This window comes from Selaginella moellendorffii, unplaced genomic scaffold, assembly GCF_000143415.4.
Source record: "Selaginella moellendorffii unplaced genomic scaffold, v1.0 SELMOscaffold_51, whole genome shotgun sequence".
Classification (NCBI taxonomy): domain Eukaryota; kingdom Viridiplantae; phylum Streptophyta; class Lycopodiopsida; order Selaginellales; family Selaginellaceae; genus Selaginella; species Selaginella moellendorffii.
In genome coordinates this window covers 129634-142768 of record NW_003314312.1, presented here as the reverse complement: position 1 = coordinate 142768, position 13135 = coordinate 129634, and the positions used below count along the sequence as shown (strand labels likewise).

Below are 13135 nucleotides of genomic sequence, written 5' to 3'. Positions count from 1 at the left end.
ATCATGCGACTAGTGGAGGGATCTTGCATGAATAAGCAGTGACCCCTCCATCTTTCTTTCGGGAGTATCACAAGGGGTCATTCGGCACTAGCTCAATTAGTGTTACTTTCCAAACATATTTTTATAATAACAAATCTCCTGCTATTCTTTTTTATTGGTTGATACGAACTCGAGTTTATTTTTTATTGCTTGGCTTATTGCCATATGTTGCTATCTACATTTATATCATGTGGCAAAGCTAGTTTTAATTTTTTATAGCAACGGCAGTACACATGTATGTGCATGGGATGAGGCGGACTTGATTATGCATATAGGTGATCTCAAGCTTGAGTTGCAATCATTGCAAGTGGTGCCAAGTCAACCTTTTGACCTCATCCTTGATATAGATTTATTGCAGCATAATTATGCCGAGTGTGACTTTGAAACTTCTCTCTTTTGTCTCATACTTTTTTATATTGTTTCCATTCCTTTCACTTCAATAACTTTTCATCCCTCTAGTTTTACTAGTGTTTCCATCACTTTTGTCTCCCCATTACTTCCTTTTATGTTTCCGTCTTTTTCCTCTTTTCCCTTCTCCATGACTAACTCATGAAGGATGAAACGTGTATGTACATTCCCCAATATCACATAGGGAATAATACAAAAATTGGGTGTGCCGCCTTAAACTCACACTACCTAGTGGCGCTCTCCCTCATTCTAAGTGACACTAAGTCTAAAGTAGAAGCAGTTGCAGTTGCCACCATCATACCACATCCAAGTCCAAGTCCCCCCTTTGTGCGGACCGCAAGATTAATTCTGGGGTGCCATCTCCATCAAACTCCTTTCTGGTCGCTATCACCAAAATATGGTAACCATGTTCTCTGCCACTCCTCTAGCCGATTTGGCTTTCCCTTGTCTTGGAGGATAGTGTAGTGGAGCTGTACCATTGCTAGTGTAAGTCTCCACCACTCTACCATCACTTTGATTCTTTGACCTGTATCCCATCAAAGCATGCCCAATTATGTGCTTCCCACAAGGCTTGGACCCCCATTGCTAGCCATACTACCCATTGAGCATGGCCAAGAGCTTCCCACATGAGAACTCCTATCTCCATCCCAATCACATCCTAGTGGACCTAGATCCCCTAGCCATGTCGGCCTTTACACTTGATGTGTCACAGGGCCAGGCCCTGCGTAAGACCTCTTGCTCCCTCAAATTAGTGGAGAACGTCCCCACTGCAAGCCCCAAACTCTTGTGTAACTCCCAACTCCTTCACTGCCTTGATGATTTGTTGCCATACCTCCTTTGCAATATCGCACTCCCATAGTGCATGCATGACCATCTTGATCTTGCACTTGCAACTCGCATCATCTTGAAAGCACAGTTTGACCGGGAGACTGTTATCGGCTGCCAACCATGAGGTGACTTTCACTTTCTCCTGCACATGTGGAGCAGATGGTGAACAACACAATTCACTTGTAAAAGCTACACAGCCTCAGAATCTCCTCCCATGCCTCCTCTCTAGATGTCAGTAATCCTTTACATGCTTTCTTGACCTCATAGGAGATGAAGCTTTTCACCCCTCGTCACCATGCAGTAGGGTCCTAGTCCAGATCTTCTATCATCTATTGGTGTCACCATAGCAATGTTCCAGCACCCTCTAGTAAGCCCTCTAACTCCACCATGTCCAGCCTCTTGGGCATCTACCTAAAAACTTGGATCCTCCCACATACCTTATCATTAGTGACTTTTGGCATCATTTGTGTCTCACCTATTAGGAAAAGTGTATCTCCTCTAGTAACATAAAAAAGTCATCCTGTATTGTACTCCAGTGAAGCAATGAACCACACCTCAACATCCCCTTCTACCCACACTAGTTTAGGTGCTATGAATGCTTGTGTCTATGTCCCCAATGGATGACGCACTACATCCTATTTGTCCCACTCCATTTGTCGTTGGATTGCTACAAAGTCTCTTGCTTTGAGGCATCTCCTTGGCCACTTTGTCCCTCCTTTAGTGCTATTCATGACTTGAAGGAGTAGCAGAATGTCTAGTTGGATGTTGTGCCACCTCCACGGTCCAAACACTTGTGTCTTCTTCTCTATTCACCACCAATCCTTGTCGATCACTCCAACCAATTTCTTTATGGTCCAAAAACCATTTGAATGCATTTTTCTCTAGATTGTGTGGTGTGTCTCCCGACCTAGTGTGACGTCTCTCATTTGGAACACTACATTCATGAACAAGGGCTAGTTGAGCCACCCCTTGACTCTACTCAACAACATCTGTTAAAGTGGAAAAGCTCTCCATAGTCTGTGTATACTTTGGATGATGTTGCCCCCTTTCACTACTTGAGTTGGCCCATTTGTAAAGAGCCACCAAGGGTCTTTCTGCCAAAGTTTGGCCACATTGTGCTTGGGGAGTATTGCTATGAAACTTTATCGAAACATTAGCTACCATGGCTGTCTCTCTAGTTGCAAGCCATGAGAATGATTTTATATCTTAGTGCTTTTGCCATGTCGTTGGGGTCTATGATCCCAAGCCCCCCTAGGATCTGTGGCCATGCTGTCCTAGGATTAGGGGAGTGTCGGTGACTAGATGGATCCCCTTGTAGAAAGATTTATTGAGGAGTCTCTTATTCATCACCCATCTGTCCTCCATACTATATATTCCTTATCTCACAATTTAACTTCCCTCTCGTCCAATGTTGCTATCCATTTGTCCATGTCGTTCATATTCAATACCATTATTTGGGCTACCACCACCTTTTGCCTCACTAACCTCACCTCCTTCAAGACTTCTCCCTTAAGCGTTGTTTACCTTTCCCGAAGTTTAGTGGAGCAAGTACTCAAGGCCAAAACAAGTTCCCCTTTACACTCGTCTAGTGCTTCTCGAATGAGCTCTAACATTACTTGGTCAGCCAATGTAACTTTGGTGATCCTCTGTTGCACTGTCATTCCCTTCTTAGCCTGTAGCTTAAGGATGCCCTAGAGTGGGTCGTGGTTTGAAAAGGTGGCAAATGTAAGCCATTTTTTGAGCCCCCCTCCATCTTGTCACAGCCTGGTGGAGGCATAAATCCTGTCTAGGTATGCTTGGCTCCTTGTTGATTGCCATCTTGTGAATGGGTGGGAATGAATAGTGAAGCCCTCCACATATTGGAGGTCTAGTATTCCCAAGGCTTCCACTGGTCCTATCCAGCTCTTCTTTTTTTGCCCTTGAATGGGTCCCAATGAGCCTTGACAATCACTCAAATCCTCAACCATGTTGAAATCTCTTACCATGAGCCACTCATCCACCACTCTTTGAGTGCTCTACTAAATTTTTGCCCATATTTGTGCACGCTCCCTTCGTTGAGTGGGTGCATAAACATCGACAATTCTGACTCGCCTAAAGTGTAGGTGCATGACCAACAGCTATGCTTTCCTAGGGACCAACACCTTACGCACATACTTGCACTAACCACTTGGAAGAGATAATGATCATTATACCTCCTCCGTAACATACTCTCACTTATGTGGCTAGATTCCACTAGAGCCTCCCTTCTATGCCTAGGTTGAAGTCCAATGCCTTCTTGTGCTATCCCCCCCTAGAGGAACACACACTTTGGGCTTTCACCCTTAGCCATCTTTAGTACAAAGAATTAGTCTTTGGGACTAATTTGAAACTTATTAAATGTAAAATGGTGCTAGATTGAGAATCTGGACACAGGATGAACACCATTGTGTTCAGAACAATCTCTATATTTTGTAGATATGCCAAATTAGTAAATTTAGATACTTTCCATAAATAGCATTTGGGATCAAAATGAGACTAACACAAAGGGCATGATAGCAAAGGTGTTCGCTAGGCATGGTAAGCTATCATTTGACAATACTGAGGGACTAGTCTCATTACACAAGGATTCTTGTCACTAACTAGTGCAAAACACAATGAGACGGGAACTCCTTACCAGGCTAAGTATGCTTAATTAATAGCATGTAAGAATTCCATCCTTATACTTGTCCAGTCTAAGTACACTCGAAATGCTTACTTAACTCCATTAGCACAAAAGGGACTAATAAAGGGTATAGCAATACTGACTTTCTACCGTTGTGATAGTAAGGAAAGAATATCTGAAAGGATTAGTTGAAAAGTAACTTTCAATACTTGCAGTCACATTCACAACACCCAAAGAGATTAAGATTTTAAGTGTAAACATCAGGAAATGTTGGAAAATAATGTTATTCGAAAGTCACAGAGTCCTTGGGTGTGTAAACCCCATCTTGCAACCTAGTCTGATGAGAATATTCATGGGAAGAACATGTCCATGGTATTTGTAAGGTGTTAGATTGGCTACGGAAAGTTGATTTAAAGCTGTAGTGGTTGAAATGCATGTTTGGATCTAAGGATATAACTTATCTTCGGTACCATATTTCTCGTAAGAGTTTGCAAGTTGATCCTGACAAACTTGTAACTATTCTAAAGTTCCTTACCCTAAAATGTGTGAATGATATGTAACGCTTCTATAAGTAATTAAACAGAATAACTCAAGAGATGATCCATAAGGGTTCAAATAAAAAGAGGAAAGGTCCATGAATAAAAGTGCACCCCCTTTTCCAGGGTTCAAATAAAAAGGGGAAAGGTCCATGAATAAAAGTGCACCCCCTTTTCTAGGGTTCAAATAAAAAGGGGAAAGGTCCATGAATAAAAATGCACCCCTTTTTCCAATATGTCAAGAGTCTTGGGTTAAGTGTCCTTGGGTTTAAATAGTATTAGGTTGAGTGACCTTTTGAGAAGTTTAAACTCAAAAGTTTACAGCTTCTTGAGCAAGGTGCAATATTTTAGTCGTTTTATTGATTATCTTTTTGATTGCATTGCACCATTGCGAGCATTGTTGAAGTTGTCAATGTCATCTTTCATTTGGTCTATGGACCGTGACTGAGCATTTATAGATTTCAAAAAGTTATTGATGATTCCTTTAGTTTTAGCATATCTTGACTACACTCAGCCTTTCATTTTGCATATGGATAGTCTTGGAAGTGTGTTGATGCAAGAAAGCCCAAGTGTGCTTTGTCAGTGCTATTCTATTATAACCGAATATTACAACTAGCGGAGGTGAACTACTCTATGACAAAGAAGAAGTGTTTAGCAATAGTTTAAAGTTTTGAGAAACTTTATGTATATCTACATGGTTCTTCGACATTATTACAAGGTGATCATACTACAATTACTTCATTATTAAAACAGAAGAACTTGGTTAATCATACTATTCGGTGGGTTTTAAACCTTTTGATATATGATTTTGATGTTGTTCATTGCTTAGGGAGTTATATAGCTGATGTTGATGCTCTTTCTCGAGCTCTTTTTCCTTCTTCACTCTTTTCTCATGTTTCTGAGAAGTCTATTGTTCTAGCATCTGTGGATTTTTAAGATAAGGATTTTGTGCTATTAGCAATTGTTGTATTTGATGTTCAGTGTCCATAAGGTGCAGAGCATGATTTACCTTTTCTTGACAAGGTTCATGAGGCTAAAAAAATTGGGCAGTGGATTCAAAAACTTCACGATAGGTTTGAGAATCCTACATCACTTGTTGATAACTTGCCATTTTGGCATTTACATTCTCAATATTGCCTTAAAGACAATTTTCTTTATTTTCTAGGGATGAATCTTAATGATCATTTATGTCTTGTGGTGTTTTCCATCTTTATTCCATGCTTTCTCTATACCTGCCATAATTCCCCTATTCTAGGTGGGCATATAGGACATCATCGTGTGACCGTGAAGTTGCGCAAGTCTTTTTATTAGCTGGAGATGCGATGTGATGTTATTTAATATGTGTGTAGCTGTGTTTGGTGCCAAGCTCATAATACTTCCCCTCATGCTGCACAAGGACAGTTAGAGTCAATTACAGTTTCCCATCCATTTGAATTGGTGGCGTTTAATTTGATAAGACCTTTTCCACGATCAATTATTGGCAATAAGTATATTATTATTTCTTCTAATTACTTAACTTGCTGGGTGGAAGTCAGTGCTTTTGCTAGCGTATCTACAATTGTTGTTGGATACTTCCTCCTCAATAGAGTGGTGTTCCAACAATCCTATTCAGAGTGAATTTTTTCAGATAATGGTCCCGCATTTATAACTAAGGTATTTCATATTTTGATGTCTCAATTTGGGATACACCACACTTTCACGAGTGTTTCTCATCCATAGTCAGACAATTTGGTAGAACGGCTTGTTCGAACCTTCAAAAGAATGATTGTGAAGTATATGAACTTTCAACATTCAGATTAGAATAGTTATTTGCCATCTCTTTAATATATGTATATCATAAGGATGCAAGTTTTCACCATATAAACTTCTATATGATTATGATCCAATATTACTAACAAAGTTAGGTTTACCTTTGCAATTGCCATGAGTTACTGATATTAGATCGTGGGATTAGTATTTGATGAGCATTCTTCCACTTGAGTTTACCGAACACTTAAATCACGTATAAGTGGGACAAGAATAATGATATAACTCCCATCATTATCTATCTACAAAATATAGAATAAATGACTTGATGTTAATCTATTTTCCCAATTTTATGGTATATAGTTTATTTAAGGGACTTTTTGCTCAGTAGAAAGGACTATATCAGGTGTTGCGGCAAGTGGGACTGCAAGTTTATGAGGTTTGGCATGACATCTAACAAATAGATCTTTCATAAATTGTGTATATACAACAGTTGAAACATTTTATACAAAGGGATTATGAATAACTGACACCACTTATAGATCCATTGATACCTCCTTTTAATGTTCTTTTAAATCTTGGCTCATTTATGAGAGAATATTGACAGTTTTTCATCATTTTGAGAAAAAAGGATGATGTGAAATCCAATTGTACAACTACGATAATATATACTAATATTTGTATAGTGCAATTTTAATAACCATTAAATTGGTTTTAATCTAAACTATTCCTATATATAAACTAAGGTTTTTAGGTTAATTTATATGTATATTTTTGTATTCCATTTCCATATTTTATGTGAAGAAATCCAATTACTCTATATTTAGGTTAGGGAAAAGCATGCGGCATTGGACGGCCATTGGGCCGTTGGATGGCCGCTAGAATCCGACGGTGTTTCTGAGGAAGGGAATTCCGAGGAGTTGGCGGCCGTCGGATGAAACGAATGGACGGCATCGGCGGCCCCAAGCCGCCTTGATGCAATGTAATGTGTGTGCTGTGTGGGTGTGTCTTGTGTGATGTTAATTTCTATCAATCTTGTTATTAAACGTTTGCCTTCTTCCTCTTCTTTCCCCGTCCATCGATCGATCCATCTCTTTTGATCGCTGGAATTCGAATCGCTTCGATCGCCCTGAGAGCCAGGTCTTGTGTTTGCCTCGCCAAGAATCCACTCTGCTCCGCTTGCACGTCCTACCATCGAGCTCACCGAATCGTCCAGGTAAGAGAATTCCTCCTCCCTCCATTTGAATGCCCGGTGTTCTTGGTGCTTTTTACGTGATCCTGGGATTTGCTTAGCAAAATCGCGCTCGTGGGTTTTCTCGCCGCTACTTAGCGCACATAGAACAGCCTGCATTGATCGCAATTTCACTCCCAGATTTGAGTTCCAGAATTCCAAAATTCCCTTTTTGATCGCGCGATCGATCAAAAGAATGAGATGATGAGTGCTGATAAACGAACAAAGTGAAAGAGCTCTCATCTTGATTCCAATTGGAATAAGCCATGATCAATCTTGAGTTGGTTTTGAGACATCTCTTACGTCGTTCACTGCAAAGAGCTTGGTGTAATGCGTTCTTACGCGTCATGAGAACCTGCCCGCTTGCAAAGGTTATGCTGTAAAATATAAGTCATTTGATCCTCGTTCAAAGCAGAAAGGCTCACAATCACTGGAAAGCATCCAATAAACTCTGGTATCAATCCATATGAAATGAGATCACTGCTCTCGACCTACTCAAGAGAAAAGAGAGATCTCTTAATTTTAAAGCCGTAAAGTGGACCAAACCTTTTCAAGCGAAGATGAAGCAACCGTCGCACTCGTTGTACCACCGTTGTTTCTTAACTGGTGCCCCAAAACCGATAGACGAATCTTGTCTCCTAGGATATTGCTTTAGATAAAAACGATAACTAAAATCTTTGCAACCACTAACCTCTCTGCAATCGTTTTCTTCAGATCCACGAAAACTCCCCCGCAATATAAAAAGGATTTCTTTCGTATCAATCTGAAAGTAGGCATGGTTAAATAAATCAAAGTTGAAAGATAGAACCCCACAGCAAAGCTGGGTGTGATCGCTAAGATGATGCTTTCTAGCTCCTTTCTCAGGGACGTTAACAATCTGTACACACTCACTGAACGAGTTGATTACCCCAGAAGCCTTTGCAATGAGAATAGAATTTCAGCTCCTTACAGTTCCTTCCAAAATTTTGAGCAGTGCTTGTTGAACACCTTCACCGCTCACGTCCCTTCCAATGTTGAGGCTTTCTGACTGCACTGGAGAAAAGTCAGGCCGAAAGAAAGAAAGAAAAATGGATTTTGATCATACCTTTTTGGTAATTTTGTCGACTTCGTCAGTGTAGACGAATCCTTGCTGAGCTGCATTTACGTTGAACTCGGCCGCCTAGTGAAAGACAAAGAGCTTACGACCAGGTTTGGTGGAACAGTACCCCAAACATACCACAAGAAGTTTATGAAGGATAGGTTCCACGTCTTCTCCAACATATCCTGCCTAAGGAGCCAATACTTTATAAATGAAGCAAGCTCAAACAAAATTTCCTTACTTGCATCTTAGAAAATTTGTTGATTGAATCTTGCCTGTGTGAGCGTCGTAGCATCTGCAATTATGAAGGGAACATTCACAAACTTTGCCAAGCACTTAGCTAACAATGTCTTCCCTGCAAAAAATCAAGGTGAGCTTGCATGGAATCTTGTGTAAAGCATCGGTACCAGAGCCAGTAGGACCGAGCAACAGCCCATTGCTCTTCTCAAGCTCAACTTCATCGTCTCCAGACGCATTGGCATTTGACGCTACGCTCTCATCAAATTCCTCTGATCTGAAAAACGATGCAAGCACTTGTTGGTATAGGAATAGAAAAAACATTGCGTACTCTCCCATAGAAGCGGCTTTGGCAGCTTCATTTCTTAAACTCTCAAAGTGAATCCGTTTGTAGTGATTATAGACTGCCACAGACAACACCTGGAAGAGAAGAACAACCAAACGTAAGATAAAAGCAAGAACACGAGCACCATCACACCTTTTTGGCTCGGTCCTGGCCGATGACGAACTTGTCAAGCTCCTCGGAGATCTCACGAGGAGAAGGCAAATTCCTCCCGAGATTGGAACCACTCGTGCCACCCAGCGAGTTGCTCGGTCCAGAGTTGTGCTTGGACGATTTCTTGTGTGAGCGCGTGACGTGGGTGTCTGGTGGAATGGGAGGTGACGGTGGCTCCACAGGAATCATGCCCCCGGAGCTTTCCCCGGCTGTCATTCCCACCACCACCGGAAGCCGACGAAGAAGATGACGACAACACCTTTTCCAGCAACGCATTGTTGACGGCCATGGAGGAAGGAGGAGACTGTTCTTGCTCCTTCTCCTTGCTGCTCCTGGGATCTTGCGCACATCCGGCCGCGAATTCCAGTGATCCCTTTCTAGGGTTCCTTCCACCAATAAATGAGCGCCACGTCAGCCAAAAGTTTAAATCTTGGCGGGAGTTTTAGATCAATGTTTGTGACAACGAGACGTAAGCAGCAGCGTTGTCTGGTTCCATCTCAAGAACAGACATGGCACACACTCTTCCTTGTTCAACGTTTTTGTCACTGGAACAAAACGCGAGCACGCAATGCCAATCGACAAGATCAGGAACACTGGGCATTTCAGCAATCACGGCTTGGCCATTCGCCAAAACGACTGCCCGGCACAGGAGATCGATCACGCAGCTGTAGTGCTGCTTGGTTGCCTCCAATCCGAAGTCCCGTGTCATGGATCTGAAGCAAGAGATGCCCAGTGCGCAGTTCCCCACCCGGCCACAGGCAACCAAGAAGCAAACAACGCTGATTGCGCTGGGAATCCACTGTTGCTGAAGCTCGTAGAAGAATCCGATCGCTTGGGCTGGCTTGCCTTGCCCCGCATATGCCACCAGCACTGAATTCCAGCCCACGAGATCGCGCTCCGGCATCGATTGGAAGACTTTTTCAGCTTCTTGCAGATTTCCATCACGGGCAAATGCAGAAAGAACGGTGTTCCAGGTTGTTACATCTCTCTGGTTAGCCCTGTGAAAAACACCAACTGCACTAGCAAGTTTACGATTGAGTGCTAAAGACAAGATAAACGCGTGGTATCTACTTCAGGCATTGTATAAAATAAAGCCTCTGCTTCTTCAAAATACCCGAACGAGGTATATGCAAAGATCATCGACGTCCAAGAGGAGATGCACCAGCCGCGGACATGATCAAATATTTCTTTTGCTTCCTCAAGCTTCCCACACCGTGCCAGCGTGTCTACCATGATTGACATGGATCCTACGTCATGCACAGGCATTTGCCCAAACAAGTTAATTACGTGTAAGATTTGCCCATCTTGGGCAAATGCTACCAGCATGGCATTCCACGCTGTCAGGTCTCGTCCAGGCATTTGATGAAAGATGCCTTGTGCTTGAGTGACGTGGCCAGCGCGACCGTATGACATCAGCATCACTGTCCGTGATACAATGTTGTGCTCCGGCATCCGATCAAGGAGATCTCTCGTTTCACTCAGAAGAAGAGGATCCTGGCCAAATGCCGCTACCATCGTCGTCCAGGTGACGAGATTCTTCTCCGGCATTGAATCAAACAAGCGCTTTGCCTCGAGGATTTGTGATTCCTGAGTGTAAGCTCGCAGCAACGTTGTCGAGGAAATTAGATTCGTCTCAGGCATCCAATCGAAAAAGGATTTGGCCTCTTGGAGATAGCCCTCCTGGACAAATGCCGCGAGCATCGCATTCATGGCGACAAGATTCCACTCTAGCATCGAGTCGAACAGACTCTTTGCTTGCTGGATCTTGCCGTTGGAACCAAACCCACTAATCGCGACCGTCCACGACATCAGATTCCTCTCGGGCATAGCACCAAACAAAGCGTTCATGCCCTCCAGATCCCCAGTTCGGGCATATCCCATTAGCATCACCGTCCAAGAGAAAAGATTCCTTCTCTTCATGGAATCAAACACCCTCTTTGTGTCATTGAAAGAGGAACAAGATGCCATGTTTGCCAGCAAGGAATTCCAGGATGCTAGGCTCTGATCTGGCATGGAATCAAAGACCTACATTTGACGGGACAAGATTCCCAGTGCCAGTATTATGTCCTTTCAAAAGCTGGTGGAAGATTTACTATGCTTTTTACCACAAAGTCACAATCTTGAGCCCAGCAAATCGTTTGTGGAAGTTGTTAGATTCCACAAGATGCCCTTGAAGGGTAGGTATCTTGCACTTGATTGTCACCATCTAAATTTTTGTTTTGGGGTGGATTCATAAAAGATGGTGTGGGGTATGATTAGCACAACCCAAGATTTCACTTTCTAGTGAGTTGTGTAAAATAAATGCCACTAGAAAGATGAATGTGTATGTACATTCCTCAATGTCCTATAGAAACTAAAACAACATAAAAAACACACTCTTAAAGATATTAGTGAAACTATGAACAAGAATGCCCAATGCTGCCCATGAGCCATCTGTAAGACACAAAATCCCTAGGCCCTAAAGTGGAGCTGGAAGGGTGTCATGTGGTAGTGGTTTAAGCGAAAGCCAAATGAGTGTAACATGTTTGGACTAAAAGCTCCGACTTGAAAGGTTAAGAGCGGGAGTGGAACTCTCAACAAAGTGCTTGAAGAATGAGCACAAAGCAAGCAATAAGCGAGGCTCCAAAAAGGGACCCAAAAAGGACCAACACATGACATGTGGAAGTGTCCAAGATGGACCCGAGTTGAAGTCCGAAATGGAGTTCGAAGTGGAGTCCAAGAAGGACCCGAGATGGAGTCCGAGGTGGACCCGAGAAGGACCCAAGATGGAGTCCGAGGTGGAGTCCGAGATGGACCCAAGATGGAGTCCAAGATGGAGTCCGAGACGAAGTCCGAGATGGAGTCCGAGGTGGAGTCCGAGATGCACACGAGATGGACCCGAGATGGATCCAAGATTGAGTCCGAGACGGACCCGAGATGGAGTCCGAGATGGAGTCCGAGATGGACCGAGATGGAGTCCGAGATGGACCCGAGATGGAATCCGAGATGGAGTCCGAGAAGGACCTGAGATGGACTCCGAGGTCGAGACCGAGACCGAGACCGAGACCAAGACCGAGATCGGGACCGAGGCCGAGGCCGAGACCGAGTCCGAGTTTGAGTCCAAGTCCGAGTCTAAGTTCGAGTCCGAGTCCGAGTCCAAGTCCGAGTCCGAGTCTGAGTCCGAGTCTGAGTTCGAGTCTGAGAGGGTGAAAGCCCAAAGCGTTCGTCTCCCAGACCCTAGGGGGTTTGGTGAGCTCCAAAAGTATAGTAGGGGGAGGACTGCAGTGGAGCCAGTTTGGGCCAGGAAGGCCGGACCTAGTGTCGGGTGATGAGCTGCCCACTGGGAAGTCCAAGACTAAAGTGAATACGGACCGACAAGCGGGGTAGCTTGGTGAAGTGTTCAAGAGCCGGCTCTAGTTCCTCCGGGAGATCGACTGGCCGATGCTCCCAGTCCAAGTGTGGGTGGCACTACCTACTTAGATACCTGGTGTGGCTCAACGGAACCTCGCTCTAAGCCCATGGCTAGAGCACCAAAAGGCGAGAGGTGGGGAGAGTACCCATGAGGCTTGTGTAAGGCCACGGTGTTCCGAAATGTTGTCCCAAAGTCCTAAACGGTGAAAGGGAAGAGGAGTAGTCCTCTAGTGCAGTGACCAAGGATATGGTCACATGATGAGGAAGTCCCAAAGGATTGAGGGATTTAGAGGTCAAGCTTGCGAGCCTTGATCTAGTGGCAGTGTTAGTGAACACAGCCATAGACAAAAAGGGACTTGGTGAGGACTGGAAAGGAGATATTGGGGAAGGCTATTCCCCATGTCTACGGGCATCCTAAGGATGCTAAGGAGTGGATCTGGGATGACCACTCATGGACAGATGGCCCAGTCTTGGAGAGACGGGATTGCAATGTAGGTGGTGTTGA

General features: G+C 43.6%; 3 protein-coding genes and 1 pseudogene across 3 annotated transcripts in view; all 4 read right to left on the bottom strand.

The window, feature by feature from the left end:
- The window catches only part of LOC112350514, a 16561-nt gene extending 15818 nt beyond the window's left edge, over positions 1 to 743 (bottom strand). The window contains exon 1 of the mRNA XM_024686844.1: positions 676 to 743. Coding sequence (XP_024542612.1) covers positions 676 to 743 — 68 coding nt within the window. The remainder of the gene's footprint in view (positions 1 to 675) is intronic.
- A 6956-nt stretch (positions 744 to 7699) lies between these two features.
- LOC112350577 lies at positions 7700 to 9312 on the bottom strand (annotated as a pseudogene).
- On the bottom strand, positions 9123 to 9516 carry LOC112350579 (CLP protease regulatory subunit CLPX3, mitochondrial-like). Its single transcript, XM_024686992.1, has one exon. The coding sequence runs from the start codon at positions 9514 to 9516 to the stop codon at positions 9217 to 9219; it is 300 nt and encodes a 99-aa protein (XP_024542760.1). The 3' UTR covers positions 9123 to 9216.
- Positions 9517 to 9682: 166 nt separating this feature from the next.
- LOC112350513 (pentatricopeptide repeat-containing protein At4g02750-like) lies at positions 9683 to 11208 on the bottom strand. Its single transcript, XM_024686843.1, has 2 exons — positions 10403 to 11208; positions 9683 to 10238 (listed from the first exon to the last, which is right to left on the bottom strand). The coding sequence occupies exons 1-2, from the start codon at positions 11206 to 11208 to the stop codon at positions 9683 to 9685; spliced, it is 1362 nt and encodes a 453-aa protein (XP_024542611.1).
- Between the last annotated feature and the right edge of the window lie 1927 nt (positions 11209 to 13135).